The 22,510-nt window shown below is 35.0% G+C and overlaps 2 protein-coding genes across 3 annotated transcripts in view; both read right to left on the bottom strand.

The window, feature by feature from the left end:
* Window positions 1-22,510, bottom strand: part of ScsbetaG (Succinyl-coenzyme A synthetase beta subunit, GDP-forming) — a 279,380-nt gene that overhangs the window by 26,756 nt on the left and 230,114 nt on the right. The window lies entirely within an intron of this gene.
* Window positions 11,065-12,085, bottom strand: imd (death domain-containing immune deficiency protein). Its single transcript, XM_073979074.1, has one exon. The coding sequence runs from the start codon at window positions 11,910-11,912 to the stop codon at window positions 11,247-11,249; it is 666 nt and encodes a 221-aa protein (XP_073835175.1). The 5' UTR covers window positions 11,913-12,085; the 3' UTR covers window positions 11,065-11,246.

Raw genomic sequence — 22,510 nt, forward strand, 5'->3', positions numbered from 1 at the left:
CTTAAGTAGCCGGCCTTCGGCCGGGGATTTAAGACTTTCTCCTATGAACAGGGTCAAAAGTGGGCTATGCGATCAAAACTCTCTTTTAAATTGAAAGTGTTCTTAAGTAGCCGGCCTTCGGCCGGGAATTTAAGACTTTCTCCTATGGACAGGGTCAAAAGTGGGCTACGCGATCAAAACTCTCTTTTAAATTGAAAGTGTATTTAAGTAGCCGGCCTTCGGCCGGGGATTTAAGACTTTCTCCTATGGACAGGGTAGGATGCCAAGGGCTGATCCGAGAGGTGCCCTTAAACTACCTACAGGTGTGAAAGTACGAAATTTCCGAAATGTCAAGACCCATATCTTGGGAAGTATGGACTTCCCCCCGGAAAATTATATATCGTTGTATTCAGGATGCCAAGGGCTGTGTACTCTAAAATTTCAGCCCGATCCGAGAGGTGCCCCTAAACAACCTAAAGGTGCGAAAGTACGAAATTTCCGAAATGTCAAGACCCATATCTCGGGAAGTATGGACTTCCCCGTGAAAATTATACATCGTTGTATTCAGGATGCCAAGGGCTATCTACTGTAAAAATTTCAGCCTGATCCGAGAGATGCCCCTAAACTACATTTAAGCCCAAATTAATTTTATGGAGTATTCATAGCAAATCCCACATTCCCTTCCAATTCTTGGTTTTGGCTGGCTTATGAGTTTCACAAAATCGATTATTTCTATATTTTCGTGACTTTTTATTTCAGCTATATTCGACTAAATATTCAAAAATAAGCAAAACTTCCTTTTATTTCTGCTGTTTTTATATTGAAATATGACCAGTTTTCACGGTGCTCTTGAAACAATTTTAAATGGAAGGTGCTTACACCTTGGAAGTTTTTGCTGTTTCTGAAACTCCAATGTTCATAGATGAGAAAAATCGAAAAACAAAAAAAATCGCCGGAGCGCTTTTTAAATAAATCGCGATTTAAGTTGACATTTTTTGGGGTTGTTTAGATTTTCACGATTTTGCTTAGAAACCGCAAGTCCTATCAAAATTGGACCTGAGAAAATATTGTAGCTATGAAAATTCTCTACAAGATTGACCTCTATGATATTCTCGCCGGTTTTACCGTTTTTGAGATATAGATGTTCAAATTGGGACAATTCAAATTCAATTCAATTCTGTATCGCCCCCTTATAAAACAATGTCATAATGGGTGTGCCTTAACTAACTTTTGATGAAAACAGCTTACACAGGGGAAGTTTTTGTGAATTCTGAAACAGCAATGTTCACAGATGAGAAAAATCCAAAAACAAGAAAAAATCGCTGTAGGGATTTTTAAATAAATCGCGGTCAAAATTCACATTTTTAGGTGTATTTTAGGTTTTCACGATTTTGCTTGGAAACCGCAAGTCCAATCGAAATGGAGCTAAAGAAAATGTTGTAGCTGTGAAAATTTCCTACAGGATTGACGTTTATGATTTGTTCCCAGCCTGTACCATTTTTGAGATAAAGAAGCTCAGTTTACATTTTTAGGTTTTTTTGTTAGGGTTTCGCGATTTTGCTTGAATACGGTAAGTTTTATCGATATGGGACCTGAGAAAATCTTAAAGCTGTGAAAATTCTCTACAAGACTGGCTTAAGTAACTTATCCTAAGTTGTACCATTTTTTTAGATATATAAGTTTATGTTGGGAATTTGCAGTCATGACATAGTTTTATAAGGGCGGATTCAGAATTGAATTGAATTTGAATTGTCCCAATTTGAACTTCTATATCTCAAAAATGGTAAAACCGACGAGAATACCATAAGTGTCAATCTTGTAGAGAATTTTCATAGCTACAACATTTGTTTTAGTCCCATTTTGATAGGAGTTGCGGTTTCTACGCAAAATCGCGAAAACCTAAACAACTCCTAAAAATGTCAACTTAAATCGCGATTTATCTAAAAAGCGCTCCGGCGATTTTTTTTGTTTTTTGATTGTTCTCATCTATAAACATTGTAGTTTCAGAATCCGCAAAAACTTCCGAGGTGTAAGCACCTTCCATTTAAAATTGTTTCAAGAGCACCGTGTTTTCTCTTTTCAGGGAAAGCGTTTTTCCTTAGCGCTAAATTTTAATAATTTGCAATAAAATATAATATTTTTGCACACAGGAACAAAGATTCTATTCGCATTTATTAAAATGTATACTAATATTGCAGAAAAAGTTCGATAATGACCTGTTTTTTTGCAAAATATGTAACAAAAGTTACAAAAATCGAATATTTTTGACGCATAGAAAACAGGGTTAACAACGTGTTCTTTGTTATTCTCGCTTATAGGGTTGCCATGGATCCATGCTACATACATTTTTTAATAGCCACAAGACCAAAATTTTTTTAAGTATTTGGTTTTTTGAATATTGGTTATGGGGTTCTAAAATACTGAGGTGTTATTATTGGTGAAATTGAAAACCGAATATTTTTGACACTCACTGTACATATTTAATTTACCTTGTTCGTTCTACGTGGCACCACGGTGGCACCCAATAAATATAAACGTACTATAAAATATAAAAATGCAGAAAAACGCCAGATGCCGGGCATACACTATGGGCATGCAGGACAGCTTTTGTAATAGTATTAGTAAATTTTGAAGTTTTTGTCAATGTATTTGGGAGTAGTTTTGGCAGGATTGAAATCAAAATAGTTTTGATTTTGTAAATGAACCCCTTTCAATCCGATGAATTTTTATTACAGTGTTTTATTTAACTTGCCTTGGTGTGTGTTTAGTTCAAATCTGGTAACTCATTTTTAACACAGTTGCAGTTTACCAATCGAACTAAAACTTTGCACACTTTTCAGATGTGAATGACAATACATGAATATGAAATCAAAACCAATATTGGTCCATTTTTACACTGTTTTACAGTGTTTTATCTAATTTGCTTTTCAAATCTGGTAACTCATTTTTCACATAGTTGCAGTTGACCAATCGAACTTAAAATTTGCACACTTTTTAGATTTGGATGACAATACATTAATATGAAATCAAAACTAATATTGGTCCATTCTTACAGTGTTTTTACGGTGTCTAACTTGACCCCCTTTTCAAATCTGGTAACTGATTTTTAACACGGTTTCAGTTGACCAATTGAAGTAAAACTTTGCACACATTTCAGATTTAGATGACAATACATGAATATGAAACCAAAACCAATATGGGTCCATTGTTTCCTATAGCCCCCATATAACGGTACCACCCGATTTCCGGTATTTTGTTTTTCAAATCTGGTAACTCATTTTTCACGCAGTTGCAGTTGACCAATCGTACTTAAACTCTGCACACTTTTCAGATTTGGATGACAATACATGAATATGAAATCAAAACTAATATTGGTCCATTCTTACAGTGTTTTCACAGTGTCTAACTTGATCCCCTTTTAAAATCTGGTAACTGATTTTTAGCACGGTTTCAGTTGACCAATCGAACTAAAACTTTGCACATTTTTCAGATTTAGATGACAGTACATGAATATGAAACCGAAAACAATATGGGTCCATTTTTCCTATAGGCCCCATATAACGGTACCACCAGACTTCTGGTATTTTGGGGATTTTGTCTTCATTTTTAACCCGAATTTGCTGTAACTTGGCATTTGGAGTTCTCAATAGTGCAGCAACTTCACCACTAAAAATTGTGGACGTAGGTCAAAGTTTAATATACATAGCCTCCATATAACGGTACCACCCAATTTCAAGCATTTTAATCTACATTTTCTGCTCAAATGGACTGTAATTCGGCATTTGGGGTTCTCAGTGGTCAAAAAAAAATGTATTTACTAAAAAGTTAAAAATAAAAAATAATTTAAAAAAATTATGTTTCAGTGTTTTATTTAGAAATGCACTTAAAACTAAAAAATAATTTGTCGCTTAGCCTCAATAAATATATTCTTTCTCATGATGGAATCTCTCAAATAAAACGCTTGCCGTTTAATTTTGCCACCATTCATAACTTAAATGCAAGCGTTTTATTTGAGAGATTCTATCATGAGAAAGAATATATTTATTGAGGCTAAGCGACAAATTATTTTTTAGTTTTAAGTGCATTTCTAAATAAAACACTGAAACATAATTTTTTTAAATTATTTTTTATGTTTATTTTCCAAGTAACTAACAAATAATTTTTGAAAACAACAAATATTATTTGTGAGGAAATTAAAAATTTGGAAAACTTCAACCCAAAATCGAGTTCTGGAGGAAAATTCATAATTTTTGCAATATGGATTGAAGGAATGCCACACACTATTCAATCACACACTTACACAAGGGTTCATCGGTTGCTGTCCTGCATGCCCATAGTGTATGCCCGGCATTAACAACGTTTTTTTAAATATTCTAGCTTATAGGTTTGCTATGATTGTAGATGGTGATAGTGTATAATGTGAAGCTTGTTATGGATGACTGTGTGACTGCAGATCATGATGATGTGTGGCTGGTGACTATATGGCGATGTGCATTACAGATGATGTTGTGAAGAAACGTATGATGAGATACATGTTATGGGTGAGACTATATGGTGTTGTGTGACTGATGAAATATAACTATTGGAATATGATGAAATGGATCATAATGATATACAGTTTGACAAGTAATTGTTTTCAAACTGAGAAAACGAACACTTTTCATGCATTAATTACAAAAAAATGACAAATAGTTGTGATAAAAATGTCTGGTTTTTTGCAAAACTTAGTTGGTCGACTTATTTAAGACCAAAATTAATGGATAAATAATAAATTAACCCGCTTAGTTTAACAATAATGACCAAAAGAATAATTAACATATAATGCAAGGTGCCAAGAAAATGTTTTCAAAATGTAATTAAAGGCCCCCACTCATTTATCAGTCTGTGCCGTCAGTCCGATGAACCCTTTCTGTATGTGTGACTGACAAGTGTGTAGTACGAACCTTCAGTCAAGTCTAAAAATCTTGAATTTCTCCTCCAAAAATGAATGAATTCTACGTTTTTTGTGTTCCAACACCAACATTATTTTCTGCTTTTCAAAATTATTTATTGACAATTTGAAAATAAACACAATTCACCCAGACTGATGGGGGTTCATTTTGAAATCAAAACTATTTTGATTTTCATCAGTATGGGAAAACTCACACACACATTCTCAAAATTTCAAAAATTTACACATACTACCATAAATGCTGGCAGTCAGACTGACTAATGAGTGGGGGCCTTAAGGTTCCAAAATACCCCATGTTTTCGGTAAATACTTAAAAATCATGACATTTTATGAATTTTATTCTTAACAAGGATTAGTTACTAACAAGTATCAACAATATTAGGCATGGAATATCCCCACTATAAGGGTTACCAAATGGACCAAGGGGGTGCCAAATCGTATTACATGTAAAGGATGTCCTATAGGTCTCAAACCGGGAATATCTGAAAACTAAGACATTTTATGAGTATTTTTAGTTCACCAGGATGGACTTCCATCAATTACAATAAATATTGCCTACAGAATAGCTCGATCAGGAGGGTTGCCAGATCGACTAAAAAAGTACCAGGTCTTATTAACAGTGAAAGGGACCAACTACGCCCACAACCACAGCCTACAAGTGGTTCATTCAACTCAAAATTTATTACGAGATAAGAATATTCCAGAAACAGTCGAAAATAGCACATTTGGAGACTAATATTACTTAGAAATTTGTGGGGTACAGATTTCTACAATTTTCGCAAATGCTTACTATGACCTACTGGAGATATTTCGTGTACTGTGTAGTAATACTGTGACAAACATTTCTAAGTGAAGGGGAAATAATGCTACAGTGTTACCATGGTATACCATCAAAGCCAAAAAACTTACGGGAATTCCTCAATCTGGCTGTTAATAAATAAAATTGGATGTCTATAGAAAGCTCAGTATAATTTAGCAATATCTTCCATATGCATTTCTAACCGATTTTTGTACTTCTTGGTTATATTTTGGTTTGTTTTAGTGAATATACTTATCCTTAAATTTAATTTCAGTTAAATAAACCACTTTTAAGATCTAACTGTGGGCCTAGGAGGTCCAGTTTACTGTTATTAAGACCTGGTACATTTTTAGTCGATCTGGCAAACCTTCTGATAGAGTTCTGCTGTAGGTAATATTTATTGTAATTGACGGAAGTCCATCCTGGTGAACTAAAAATACTCATAAAATGTCTTAGTTTTCAGATATTCCCGGTTTGAGACCTAAAGGACATCGTTTACATGTAATATGATCTGATACCCCCTTGGTCCATATGGTAACCCTCTTAGTGGGGATATCCCATGCCTAATATTGCTGATACTTGTTAGCAACTAATCCTTGTTAAGAATGAAATTCATAAAATGTCATGATTTTTAAGCATTTACCGAAAACATGGGGTATTTTGGAACCTTAATTACATTTTGAAAACATTTTCTTGGCACCTTGCATTACATGTTAATTATTCTTTTGGTTATTATTGTTGAACTAAGCGGGTTAATTTTTTATTTATCCATTCAATTTGGTCTTAAGTAAGTCGACAAAGTAATTTTTGCAAAAAACCCGACATTTTTATCACAACTATTTGTAATTTTTTAGTAATTAATGCATGAAAAGTGTTCGTTTTCTCAGTTTGAAAACAATTACTTGTCAAACTGTATATATATATATATATATATATATATATATATATATATATATATATATATATATATAGCCCTAGTGGCCCTGAGTATAATGATATAAATTAAATTTTGTCTTGCACAAGTTCATACTTCCGGAAATATGGGCCTTTAAAGTTCCTCAAATACTAATGACATTCTCCAGAACGGAAACAAAATTTTCTTTTAAATTATATTTTCTCCAAATAGGAGGCCTTCGGCCGGGGATTTAATACTTTCTCCTTTGGGCAGGTAAAAATCTCGGGAATGGGAACAACGTTTTCTTTTCAATTGTAAATTTTTCTTAGTTGACGGCCTTGAAACAATAGAATTTTTAGAATTTCAGAGGCCCATATCTCGGGAAGTATATCATTACACTCAGGGCCACAAGGACTATATGTGGTATATATATCATCAAGATCCGGGACCGGGGCCTAAACTCAACTTATGCCGTGGAATCTTTATGAATTGGTTTTATGTTGTTTTCAGAGTTCGAAAATAAACAGTACACTAACATAGTGTACCGCTCCGAGTACAGTATCACTAAAATATTTTTAGCGTTAGTGTTCCGGAACACAAACACTAAAAAATATTTTAGTGATACTGTTCCGGAGCACAACGATAAACGTAGTGTACCACATTTTGGTACACTAAAAACGTTGGGTACCGCAGTCGGAACACTAAAAATCGTAGTGCTCCGCAGTCGGAGCACTAAAAATCGTAGTGCTCCGCAGTCGGAACACTAAAAATTGTAGTGCTCCGCAGTCGGAGCACTAAAAATCGTAGTGTTCCGCAGTCGGAGCACTAAAAAATCGTTGTGTACCACATGTCGGAACACTAAAAAAACGTAATGATAATGTACCACACACGAGTTTATTATGATTTGCGAGGAAAATTAAATATTTATAATTTTTGAGATAAGTACAAATTAAGACATAGAAACTCAGATACACCTTTAAATCCATGTATGTTTACATATTAATTAATAACGTTGGGAAATTAAGTAGAAAATATGAACATGAGTTTATACATGAGATACATGAGTTTATTATGATTTGTGAGGAAAATTAAATATTTTATAATTTTTTTTTAATAAATACAAATTAAGAAATAAAATTTAATAGAACACGTGAAAAACGCCTGATTTGATTTGTGGACAATGGATCAATAAAAATCGTAGCGTTCGGCTGCGGAGCACTAAAAATCGTAGTGTTCCGACTGCCGGATCACTAAAAATCGTAGTGTTCCGACTGCCGGATCACTAAAAATTTTAGTGTTCCGACTGCCGGATCTCTAAAAATCGAAACAATGGAACAATAAAAATCGTAGCGTTCGGCTGCGGAGCACTAAAAATCGTGGTGTTACGACTGCCGGATCACTACGATTTGTAGTGTTCCGCAGACGAACACTACGATTTTTAGTGCTCCATTGTCCAAGAACCAAATCAGATGTTTTACACATTTTCTTTTAATTTTTATTTATTTAAAAAATATATATAAATATTAAATATAATTTCCTCAGAAATCATAATAAATTCATGTATGGTTCATTACCTTATAGTTTCAAAACGTGGTAAAAACGATTTTTAGTGCTCCGGCACGACGATCTTTGTGCTTCATTCCACAAAAAACTAAATATTGTTTTTTCATAATTTTGACCAAATTTCGCAATGTGTTTAACTAATTTAAACATACATGGATGTAACAGTTTATCTTAAATTTTATTTGATCAAATTTAACCAAATATTTAATTTTCCTAAGAAAACATAATACTTTTATTATTTTTTTGTGTTCCAACACTATGATTTATAGTGATCCGGCAGCCGGAACACTAAAATTTTTAGTACTCCGCAGTCGGAACACTAAATTTTTTAGTCCTCCGCAGTCGGAGCACTACGATTTTTAGTGCTCCGGCAGTCGGAACACTAAAATTTTTAGTGCTCCGCAGTCGGAACACTACGATTTTTAGTCCTCCGCAGTCGGAGCACTACGATTTTTAGTGCTCCGGCATGCGGTACACTACGATTATCGTTGTGTTCCGGTACAGTATCACTAAAATATTTTTTAGTGTTTGTGTTCCGGAGCGGTACACTATCATAGTGTACCTATCCACCTTGGTACGGTACAGAACGGTACGGTACGTTACCATAGTGTTTATTTTCGAACACTGGTTGTTTTGGCATCAATTTGGAATTTGGTGCCTTGTTGTTGTTTGAAAGGTAGGTGTTGAATGCAGTATACTTATAGGTACTATGCCATCTGTGGGGTAAAAATCGCTGCAGACCATAGCTCTGTTCCTTTACGTGCAAGAATCTTCAAGTTTTACTACTTTTTACTCGAAAAGCGTTCCTTTATTTCAGACACAATACAATTCATATGGGAGCAGTTTACAACTTTTACTACTTTTGCCGGTTTTACCATTTTTAAAAGTAAAGGAACAGACCACATATATCTGTCGTACTGGAATTCTGCAACACATTTTTTAGTTACCGACAAAAATCTGTAATTTCGGTAATTTATTTATTTATTTTCGGTAATTAACGAAATTTTTCTGTAAATTAAGTAATTTTGCGGTAATTTAACAACCAAAATAAAATCGTCGCTAAGTCCTACCTTTTCATTCATAATATTGCATTTTAATTTTGCCGATTTTTGTCGGTAAAAAATGAGATACATAATTCCACTACTGTAGCGATTTTACCACAGAACAGTTGACGGAACAAATTTCCTTTACTGACTCTTCGCAGAAAAAAATACAAAATTTTCCTTTAAATCGTAAGTTTTCTTAAGTGCGGCGAGACGAACTGTTAGTTAAACTACACTTTTCCCAAATTTTGTATGGGAGGAAGGACGGGACCGAAATAGTCCATATTCCAACCTGATACATGACTGGATGAAATAATACGGTTTGGACCAATCTCGAACTCCCTGCTGTTAGAGTTATCTTGCGGATTTACCATTTTAGTTGGTGCCGTCAAGGTTTTTTGGATCTTCCAGGCGATTATCTGAGGAAGTATGGACTCGACAACGAAAAAAATTGTACCGTCGTAAAGGGGCCGCAATGACAACCTTCTGAAAATTTCAAAGCGATCCAATAGGAGCTCCTAACACGTTCGCTGACGTGAGTGCTATAGCATTCATTTTCATAGTGACGTAGGATGACGTGAATGCTATATCATTCACATGCATGTTTTTGTGATTAATGTACATAATACGACTGATTTCATAAATATCTATAATATAATAAAAAAAAAATTATAATAATATTAATAATTAATTAATAAATACAAAAAAAAAAAACTAATTTCGAAAAAAATTGGTGTAATTTTTTGCACCTCTCTGAGTTTTTTGCATCCACAAACGTGTTAAACTTTACTTTTTTCGAAATTTGTGTGGGAGGTAGTCCATATTAAAGCCCGATATATATCTGGAAGAAATAATACGATGTGCTATGTTTGGACCAAATCGATTGCTCCCTTCGAGAGTTATCGTTCATACCATTTTACAGAACATTTTTGAACTTTTGTGGGGGATGTACACGGAGAAGTGGACCCATCTTCGAACTTAAACTATGTTTGGGCAAAATATTAGTGGACAATTTGGTTCGACTGATCCGTTCGAGAAATATCGTACGTACCAGCAAGCATACAGATAAATACGGCGCTACGGAGTTGAAGTAGATTCAAACCTGCCAGACTGCCGGCCTGAAGACTGCAACAGGGTGCCTCCTCATGACACCAGTGGACGTGCTCAGCACAACAAGATGTTGTCTATGCAGTACCTGCTTGGATGTTATCGCAGTGAGCATCCCTGTCACTATTTAATGGATAGGCTTTCCCCATCCAGCCACGTCAGGAGAGACCTTCATGATCTAGAGAGAGATGTCCAAAGGTATAAAAGAGAACATCTAGATCAACGAGCCTATCAGGCAGGTTTGGATAGCATTCACATAGACATGGTTGCGCAGGCAGAACAGAGATACAGTGCGAATGCCGTAGGAGACCAAACTCCATCCATTGCAGCAGAAAAACGCCAGCTACCAAGGCAAGAACGAGTGGTTTAGCCAACTAACTCCACTCACCTGTCACCTGATTCTTTATTGGCGCAACCAGTCCAGGTTGCAGAATTGTTGAGTATGGAAATGGAGAAACCAGAACCTGATAACTGAAACAGTACAAGAACGAACATATTTCCGTTGCTAGAACAACAGAAAGGCAGACGGACGAAAAGGGCTTAATCGGCTCCAAATTGTCTGAAACGAAAATATTGTTAAGAAAATGCAACTTTTACATGTCCTTGTACCCAGTAGTGGATGAAAAAAATGTACTAAAAAATTGGTAATTGTCTTAGAAAGGTTCATGAAAAACAGTTTTTTTGGCTGCACAACTGGAGATAATCCTGCGGAAGACAATCTGCTATATTTTTTAAGAACATGCCATGATTTACAATTTATTGCACGATTTCCAATTTATTTTGTTGTTTATATAGATATAGTATGTATGTATAAGTAAATGCTAGATCACTTTGCAGGGACAGTTAATTTATAATATAAAAAGTATTATAATATGAAAAGTTTTTACGCATGTCTCTAAACACGTTTTACTAAATTCTGGTAACAAATTCTGATTTATAAACATTTTTCATTCGATATACACATTCGCACTGCCCACTCTTCCACAAAACATTAGTAAGGTATCCAATTGTGCATGCTTCATCATCCGCGTTTCGGACCCAATCTTGAAGGAGTTGATAGATTGTCTCTTTTGTTCCATGAAGATGGTTGTCAAGTTCTGATTGTGAGATTTGGCCATCTGAAAATCCCAACATTCTCATAACTTCTTTCCATCCAGCGCCCAAGTGCGTGGCTGCAGTGTCAATAATTTTATGTGTAGGCCTTTCCAATGAGTTCATCATAAGATCAATCGTTGTTGTTTTCTTATTAAATTTGTTTGTCTTTGAACTGCCTTTTTTACTCGGTGGCACTTTATCACAATTGGGGGGTATCGGACCATATGCACTGCCACTGTTCATGTTTATTATGTGACCCAAGTGCACGGAATTAACATTGGAAATTTGCATTAGTACTCGCTGGTTATCATTGTGAACATTTATTGCATTATGCTGAGACAGTTGGGGCATTCGATCGGAGACAGTATTCTGGCGAACGTCTAATGCAGTCGTCTCCTCAGAAATATTCACAGGCGCTGCATCTTTCTCATTGTAAGTGCCTTCCTCAGATTTGCTTTCACTATTTTTGTTAAAATCCATTTGTCCAAAATAGGTGCTACGACAACAAGGAATCCACAAAAATCGATGATAATATCGATAGGTCGGACAGTAAGCCCAGCTGACTATTTTTTTTAAGTTTATTCGTCACTTCTTCCTTTGCTTTGATATAAGGGAAAAGATACATATATTTGTTCACAAAACGCTACACAAATTCTAGTTGCTGTTACAGCTGATATTTGATCGTGTCTAAATATTCACCAAGAATGGATAACTTTCTGAGACCTGAATAACTGTGGCAATGTCGTCACATAATTCAAGTATTTTTGGCCGTTAGTTTTTGAATTTTGATCAACAAAATAGAAGTTGAGATAAATTTTCATCTGCCAGTGCAAAACCAGTGACCGCTAAGAATTATATTTGTGAAGTGGGAAATCAAGCTTCCTTTAATACTAATGGAAACATTTTTTAGAAAGGAGAATTGCTGTTGTTTATATAACGTATTTTTGACTCTTGGAACCTGGATGTAGGACATCCAAAGCAATCTGGAATGTGGTTTCTCGTTGTAGAACGACCTCCATCCTATCACTCGACAAGTCAGGTGGCACTGACGGCAGCGGGTTCTTTTGTACCGGGTTGACCCGAAACCATAGTGTTTGGGCTAGCGGCTGTCAACCCAGCATCAAACCTATGCCTTTTCATGCTGCTACAACAACAAAAACTGTAGGCTATGTGAAAATGCAGAAGAGATAGATACTGTCGACCATCTAATTTATAGGTGACCCTAGTTGCAGACAAGAAGACACCGAATACTAGTTAAATATGAGACAGACACTCTTATATCAAGCTTTTTGTAGAAAATTAACTTATGTTGAAACTGAGGTATGGGGTATTTTAACTCGCGATCAGTTTTACTATACCATAACTTTTGACCGCATTTCGCTAAAATAAACTGTTTTAGCCCGATTCACCGAGGGGTTTCTTAAAATAATAATTTGAGCGGAAGCTGTGGTCATATTAATGTAAAAAAATAGGAAAAAATTGTTGAAGGAAACGAGTTTTTTAAGTCAATTTTCAATTAGTGGCTTTACAATACAATGTAGAGTATAATGTTTAAAGAAGAAGTTAAAGAATACACTTCAGAGATGAAGTTTCTAATGTATGATTTTTTAATATAACCACTGCATCAATCTCAAACGGATGCTGACATTTTGAAGACTGAAAAATTGGGTTTTTTGAATTTTTGCTCTAATCGGGACGCGCAACTGTACTCGTTTAAAAACTGATTTTGAGATTGTAGTACTCGCGATTACGCATTTTTTGATGTATAACTCGGGCGTGTAGCCTTCAAAGCTTCACAACAATCTCAGCTTAAAGTCGCAAATTTTGTGCGTAAATTTTTATAAAAAACCTGTTTTTTTGATTCAAAATTTGGAACTGCCATTAAATTGTCGGTGAAACCCGCGTGAACTTAGTTTTTTTTTACGTTCTGAATCTAATAAGCCATGACGCGTCCAAATCCGTCCATTAGATCGGCGGATATGATACCCCTCAAATTTCGAAAATCTGCAAAAAATGTTTTTGAAAATTGGGCATTTAAACGCGTTTTGGAAGTGTAATTGTTACTGAAATAAATAGAGCTATATGCCTGTTTAAAATGTGCGAAAACATATATTTCAGAACTATCGCTAATCCGGAGATACAAATGATTTTTTTCTAAAAATTAAGTGCGATGCTACATCCCCGGTTCTTGATGGATCGCATTGAAACGGCATAGAATGATGTATTTTTTAATGGTGATTATTGAAATCGGATGCGCATAAAATGTAAATGAACTTCGCGGAAATTATGACCATTTTACAGTATTTTGCACCGTAATATGCAGCAGATGCTACATCGTGGCCGCCAAATAGAATTTGACAAACTGTACATCAAATAAGAGGGATTGATTCGCTGTGTTGGAAAATCGGATGCGCATCATGTCATTTTCATTATTACGCGGTTTATATGCGTCTCAAATGTAATAATATTCAATATAACATTATTTTAACGTTATGCCACAATTGGAATTCCTTGTGATTTAATATAAGGTTCTAATAATATTATCCAATAGGAAAACTATAAGCGAAAAATTTTTTACAACGGAATATCATCATTATTGCGTGAAATTTTCACGAAAATGCCGAAAAACTCAAACATTTTTTCTCCAACTTTTCCTATAAAACCATAAAAAAATAAAATTAGAATAATATGATTTTAATTTTTTCCTAATATTTTCTTCGTATTTTTCAAATAACATAAATACTATAGCTCCAACCTTCACAACTTAGGTTTCATTTTATTCCTCAAAATGTCTGGATGCTGTTATAATTTTTTTATATACTTTTCGTAAGTATGAGCGCTATTGTTTCAAAATTATGTTTGTAAATACGTGAAATTATTTAACAAATTTGATTTTTCGCGAATCCATTGAGACTTTGCGATTATTTTTTGTATCATCGCAAAGGTTACGAATTCAGTTAACGATAATAGGATATAACAGCTAACTATATTAAGCCGCGATTTTTTTAGAATTTTTTTTAATTATCATAATTAAAACGGTCATATCTTTTGCGCGCAACGATCAAAGTTATTAACGAAAACAGATTTGGAATGCAGATTTTTTCTTAATCTATGTACCAAAAATCATTGATGTAGTATCAAAATTTTTTTTTTTGATTTTTTTGAAATGGAAAAGACAATTTTAGAAATTTTTCCTGATATATCTATCTAACATAGATCCCATTATCCTTCTTTGCCAAGCACCTATCATGGCTTGGAAAATGTACATAACTACTATATTTTCCTTCTATTTCCAGTAAAATAATCGGTCAACAACAGGGAGTTCCCCAAGGTGGTGTGATATCTCCGAAACTGTTTAACCTCAATATCTCTTGTATTCCGTCTCACCAGAGTAAAGTTCCACTAAAGTTCCCATATTTCGCACTGTGCGGCATTGAGACCGTAACATATACGGATGATTATACGATCTTGGCGTCAGGCACATTCCCTGTTCCCACGCGAGGAATGTCCAAAAATTCGTCTCTAAGTCTACGGCTACTCTGTTCACCACATGGACGTCAGAGGTGAGAATAGAGTTGAATGTCATGGGCGATGGTAGCAGAATTCCGACTACAAACTACCCTAAAATTCTAGGGGTCATATTCGACATCATGTTCATATCGTCAGTTACCTGCGACAAGCCGCAAATATAAGTGCAAAATATTGAAACCTGTGAGGCTGATTGGCATGCATAAGCGGAACTTGTGGTTAAATCATCTGAAGACTTGCAACATTGGAGCCGGTATAAGTGAATTGTGGGCAACGGTTAAGTCCCTCTCGAACCCTGGAAGAAGGGAAGATAGGACTTCTGTCACGTTCGGCGACGTTACGTTGACTGACCCGAAGAGGTGCGCAAGTTTTTTCACCCCAAGATTGACAGGCCCTCAAGTCCCTAGCCGGCAGCACTTGGGCTGCAGATAAATAAACCTTGTTGACCTGACCACATATAACTCAATAGGTCGGTCTGTGGTAGGCTATGCGGCTCCAGTTTGTTCCCCGGAATAATGTGATACGAATTGGAAAATTTTTCGAACCTGTCAGAATGCCGCCCTGGGAACTGCAACAAGGTGTCTCCTCATGTCTTCAATGGACCAGTACAGCAACACAATGGAATGCTATCGTTGCAGTACTTGCCTGGGTGTTACCGTGAGAACCATCTTTTTTTTTTTTCGAACGTTCCCACGCCTCACTTTCCCACCCCTGCCGACCGAGGGGGCGACCTCCCTTTTACGTAGGGATCGCGTACACACCATGATCCGCATCATGATGGGGTATGAGAGGGAAATTGAAAACCAGCTACAGAATTTACTTCATCAGCTAGTTAGTTACTTACTAATACATTTTTATATACTATTCATTTAAAAATAAAATTATGTTAGATTTTATAAGGTCAAGGCTCATGCCAAAGTCTACATTACAATACATGGAATTAAAATCTACACACATTTTGTTAATAGGATCTCCCATAGAGTAATTCGTGCGGTGGAAATCTGTAAATAAGGGTTGATAGTTTCTAATTGTTCTACAAGGAACATTTATTCTAATAGATGATATTAAGAAATCCGAGGGAATATTACCCATTAAAATTTTATGCACCATCATAGTGTTTAACATTGTGCGTCTACTTTTTAATGTAGGTAATCGAATTAATTTTAACCTACTTGTATATGAAGGCAAGACAAAATCGCTATTCCAATGTAAACCTCTCAGTGCAAAAAGCAAAAATTGTTTCTGCACTGATTAAATTTTATCAGAATACATTGCGTATTGAGGGTCCCATACAACAGAACCATATTCTAATATAGGTCTTACAAGTGACGTAAATAGTTGTTTTGTTATATAGGGATCTGAAAATTCTTTGGCCCATCTTTTTATAAATCCTAAAACTCCATGCGCTTTATTAACAATAGAAATTACATGATTATTAAATTTTAATTTTCGATCCATCAAAAGGCCAATATCAACAAATGATGCTACAGTTAATAATTGAGAACCGTTAATATTGTATTGCCTTATTAAAGAAGAAGATCTGGAAAAACACATATGTTTACATTTTTTTAAGTTTAAGTCCATACAGTTGATTTTACACCATTGAAAAAGACTATTTAAATCACTCTGGAGAAGATCAGCTTGCTTTTCCGATTTATGAGTAATGAATAGCTTGACATCATCAGCGTACATTAGCAATCTAGAATGCATTATTGAGTTTGGCAAGTCATTTATAAATAAAAGAAAGAGAACCGGTCCGAGGTGACTTCCTTGCGGAACACCCGATGGCACGTCAATCGATTTTGAGACACATCCATCAAACAAAACTGTTTGTGATCTATTTTGTAAATAAGAAGATATCCATCTTACTAAATTAGTATTAAAGCCCATATAATCTAATTTATACAACAAAAACCTATGGTTAACCCTATCAAATGCTTTGCTGAAATCTGTATATATTGTGTCAGTTTGATTATGCCGAACGAATCCTTTTATTACATTCGATGTGAATTCTATAAGGTTTGTTATGGTCAAAAGACCACTACGAAAACCATGCTGATATGGACTTAGCATGGGTTGAATTTTATGGGAAATTACAGAAGTAATTAATTTTTCGAACGATTTAGGAATTGCACTTAATTTTGCAATTCCTCTATAATTGGATACATTAGTCAGACTGCCTGACTTATGTAAAGGTACAATATAAGACTTTTTCCATATTGCGGGGAAATGACCGAATTTAAGGGAATAGTTAAACAATAGAGTTAAAGGGGTTGACAATGCAACTGAACAATGCTTCAGAATTAAACTAGGTATTCCATCGGGACCTGGACTTTTAATGGGTTTTAAACATCGCAGACTTTTGGAAACGTCTTGGTATTGTAAGAAAGGCATGTAAATTTCATCAATCTGAGATAATTTATAAGGATATGTATCTCTAATTTGGCAAGATGCACTTGAATAAGTTGTAGCAAAAAATTCTGCAAAACATTCAGCAATATCTGTGTTTTTAGTAAATTCTTGATTATTGAATTTCAATAAAGAGGGTTAGAAGGTGTTTTTCTTCCTGCTAATCACCCTCCCATGCATGTCCGGATGGATCTTCATGATATAGAAAGAGGGATGCAACGTTACAAGAGGGAATCCCAAGATAAACAAGCCTATCAAGCAGGTTAAATAGCATTCGCACTAATGCAGTCGCAGATTCCATAAAAAACTACCGTGTGAATGCGGTCCTCGGGGATCATCCGTCAGATCTCACGACAAACCACAGTAGTTTTGGCCGTCTGAATTCGTATAGGGCAAGTATCGATTACACCATGCAAAACATCTGCCCAGCATGCAGCACAGACCCGTACGACACACTGCACTTTTTCAACTGCCCTGCCAAGCCTTTCGATGGTTACATTTAAATTATTCTTGCATTTTAGGTCAGATGTATCAAAATAGGGATAATTATCATGATAATAAGCACTAGTATAAATGTCATTTAAGATTGTTCCACAGATACATAATTCGTGTTATCTTGACAACACCACTGCCACCTATTGATGAGTAGCGATATTAAATGAGCAAAATCAGCGAAATATGTATGTGTGTATGTTCAATTCTTTGTAAGAAACAGTGAATAAACGTCCGTTAATAGTATTTTTTCCATTTTTAATCCGAGTTATTTATTTATTTCCACCATCTACAGCGATAATTTTTATTAATAAATAGTCTTTCGTCATTTCTATATTTAAGTTAAATTAATTATTGGTTACTAAAAAACGACACATCAAGTAAATCAAAAATAATTTAGAAAATGTAAATATCGTAGAAGTCTTAATACTAAAATCACAGAAATCCAAAATACGACTAAAAAACTTGGCTAGTTTACTATTTTTATTTTTCCTTTATACATTTATCAAAAAATTCAACAATAGTAGATTCTTGCGGATTCTGAACAGAGGAAACTTTTATGATATTTTATAAAATTTTATATTTTTGTATTGACCTATATACAATAAAAAATGGCAATACACATGGGAATTTCTGAGTGAAATCGGACACTTTTTCAAAATGAGATTATTGATTTCCTTAATTTTTGCTGTATTGATGCTGCTCCTCAGCTAAACATTTCAGTATATTTTCAGATTTTTTTATTAACGCTTCCAGACATATCGTGCTTTGAAAAAGTCGAATTCTGTAAAAACAAGTGCGAAAGTATCAGTCAGCTGTCAGTCAGCCACTAAAAAAACAAAACAATAATTATGCCGCATATAGAATATATTGATTTCGTATCACAAGTTTGCTTTAAAATCTGTACGTACCGTAATGTGGAGCTATACCAAATTATTGACATATACCAAACATTTTTGGTAACCAAACTTCTTCATAAAGACTCGAAATATTTAATTACGTTTAACTTAGTTAGGTGCCTGCAGGGTTTTGGCGCCATACGGCCATTATCTCAGGAAGTATTGACTTACTCCGGAAAAATTGTGCCGTTGTAAATGAGGGCACTAGAACAACCTACTGAAAAAAGAATCAAAACGATCCGAGAGGAGCTCTTAAACTTCACTTTTTCCGAATTTTGTGTGGGAGGTACCCGAAGGAGTGGACCGATATAGTCAATATTCCAACCTAATACATGGCTGGATGAAATAATACGATGTGCAAAGTCTGCAATCAGAAACTCCCTGCGAGAATTCTCTTGCGAATTTGCCATTTTGGTTGGTGCCGTCAGGGTTTCTTGGAACATTAAGGCCAATATCTCAGGAAGTATGGACTTGCGCAAGAAAAAATTGTACCGTCATAAAGGGAATTGCAAGGACAACATGCTGAAAAACTCAAGACTATCCGAGAGGAGCTCTTAAAATTCACTTTTTCGAATTTAGTGTGGGAGGTAGCCGAAGGAGTGGATGAAATAATACGATGTGCAAAGTCTGCATCAATCAGAAACTCCTTGCGAGAATTATCTTGTGGATTTGCCATTTTGGTTGGTGCCGTCAGGATTTTTTTTGGAACTTTTAGGCCAATACCTTAGGAAGTATGGACTTGCCTAAGGAAAGAATTGTACCGTCATAAAGACAGCCGCAGGGACAACCTACTGAAAAAATTTTAAAACGATCAGATAAGAGCTATTAAACTTCACTTTATCCGAATTTTGTGTGGGAGGTACCCATATTCGAGGTCCATATTCGAACCCGATCTATATCTGGAAGGAATAATACGATGTGCAAAGTTTGGACCAAATCGATTGCTCCCTTCGAGAGTTATCGTTCACACCATTTTCCAGAAAAAATTGAACTTTTGTGGGGGAGGTATGGTCCATCTTCGAACTTATGCTGAGTTTGAACAAAATATTACGATAACCAACATTTGGTTCAAATCGGTTGACCCGTTTGAGAGTTATCGTGCGCACCAGCCAGACAGACGGGCATGGCTAAATCGACTCCAAATTGCCTGAAACGAATTTCGTCCAAACATAATTGGAGTCTAAAACACATTTTGCCCGTATGAAAGTGTATATATGTACCATCGTTAGCATAAATGCTGAGGTTATAATTTGTCTTTTATTTTTATGGTTTGTTTTAAGGCCTACACAAGGTCGTCCATTCATAGTTCTGTTAACAACTTTTGACACAAACATAAAAGATTTTACATTACTCTGATTTGAGTTTCTTTGTGTTTAAAATCACAATAAAATGTTTTTGACAACAAAAAAAAAAAAAAAAAAAAAAAAAATATGGAAATATCTATCCATTTAATTAGGAAAAAAACGATTCTGAACCGCTGTGTAGAGAGTCAAAGCAATCTAGCCTGCGGTCGTCCAATGTGGAACCATTTGTATATATAATATATATTAAGTGGAACCATTTGTATATACATATGTATATGGTATATTAAGTTTGTAATGCATTGAAAATTTATCAACATAGGTCCAGGTTTAGGCCTAGCCCCATATAACAGTACCTCCCAATTTTCGGTATTTTGAAGATTTTAGCTACAATGTTTAACCGAACTAGCTGTAATTTGGCATTAAAGGTTCTTAGGGGCCACGACACTTCTCCACCAAAAACTGTCAACATAGGTCCGTGTTTAGCTATATTTCCCAGTGGTTAAAAACTTCTCATTCAAAAATTGTAAACATTGGCCCACGTTGTGGTATAATCCCATATAACAGTACCGTCTGTTTTTGCCTGACAGAATTAGCTAAAATTTGGTATTTGGAGGGTTCAAAGTGCTTAAAACAATCTCCGCATTAAATTGTGACTCTTTTGGTGACTACTTCAACCTAACCTACCCTTTATAAAAATTATTTTCCTCTGACTTGATACTTCTTTGTTAAGATGTCGAAAAAATGGCGGGTAATTTATATCCTATAGCAACAAAAGCTTATAGTTTCCAGAATATTATTCCAACATGAGTCTGCACATACATATATGAATCATTCAAACAGCAGCTATTTTGTTAGCACTAAAAAATAACAACAATTAAAAAAATACAAACAATAAAAAATATACATTAAAATAAACTTTCGTCATTTAACCTTGAGATAAAAATGCTTCTATTAGTAGGTAGGTCGTGGTAATAGTTTCCTTGACCATAACCTAGAAACAAGAAATGAAACCAGAAATCGTCTATAAACAATAGGTGATACACAAAACCGTCAGAACACACACAAATACAACATACATATATGTATATGGAGTCCATTGTCGTGCTCATTTTTTTGACGGACGGATAATTTCACTTCTAGGCGTTTGTTTAGTAGTCGCTTGCCATTATGTGGCTTCTTATCAACGCCTCTGCTGGACTTCTATCATGTAGAATTTGTTTTTCAGTTTTTTTTTGTTTCTAGAGAGAGGGAGAGGGTAATAAAATAATATTTCTAATCTTATCAGTCAAACAACAAAGATCAATGAACGCAAATTTTTAATTCGTATCAGAAAAAATATATACATATGTAGGTAATGGGTTGTGAGAACAAATTCGCACAAAACAACCACTTAAAGAATATACTATATGGTCAGAAAAAATAAAATATTCTATAAGTATAAACGATTATAGGTCAATTGTTCCTTTAAAAATCCTCGTTTGTTGTCCTTTGAAAAATGTTATTTTCTTAGCGAAATGACTATCAATTCACGCTTGTTCTTGAAACCGAGTTCACTTTGCTAAGTATTACTGAACAAATTTCTCGTACCAAATGTTTAATTTGAATACAAATCAGAAATTCTTTTATCACCATCAATGGTATTTTCCAGAGTTTGGTCCGCATTCGGTGTCGGACTACTATTTTCCTATACCAAGTGAGACTAATTTTGTTCCAACTTTTGAAGTATCGCCCAAGACGTTGTATTCATTGGATATATTGAGAATAACATGGAAAATTCAAACTTTTACCTTAGCCGCTTTTCTTGACATAGAGGGAGCTTTTAGTAATGCAAAACTTGAATCAATTCACACCCTACTTAGGAATGTTAAGACGCCGGAAACCCTGACAAATCTTTATAAATAACAAATAAGAACAGCGTTAAGTTCGGTCGGGCCGAACTTGTTATACCCTCCACCACGAGTTGTGTGGAAGTAAAATGGAACAATTAGTTTCCTTTCGTTTACGAAGCAGACTAAATACCAAGTTTCAGAAATTTCGGTAAAACAGTGTGGCTAACCTTCATAATAACGAAATTCGGGAGGTACCGTTCTATGGGAGCTATATCAAAACATCGATCTATACCTACACATTTCTAGCGGAAAGTTTTTAGATTCAAAGAAGACTAAATACCAAGTTTCCTATATTTCGGTAAGATAATGTGGCTAAAACCTTCAAAATAGCGACAATTAAGAGATACGCTTCAATAGGGATATACTAGGAAGACGTAGACCTATACTGATAATTCTCTTCTGGAATATTTTATAACCCCATGGAAGACTAAATAACAAATTTTAGTTTTTCGGTGGGATATTGACGTCACAACATTAAGAATTACGAAAATCGGGAGGAACCGTTCTATAAGACCTATATAGAAGCGTGGACCAATGCCTAAGAATTTCAGCTATTT

This window comes from Musca autumnalis, unplaced genomic scaffold (assembly GCF_047663935.1).
Source record: "Musca autumnalis isolate F117 unplaced genomic scaffold, ASM4766393v1 scaffold_3, whole genome shotgun sequence".
Taxonomy (NCBI): domain Eukaryota; kingdom Metazoa; phylum Arthropoda; class Insecta; order Diptera; family Muscidae; genus Musca; species Musca autumnalis.

Excerpts from the sequence above, each read along its gene's own strand:
- imd (XM_073979074.1), bottom strand. The coding sequence starts at position 11,912 with ATGGATTTTAACAAAAATAGTGAAAGCAAATCTGAGGAAGGCACTTAC.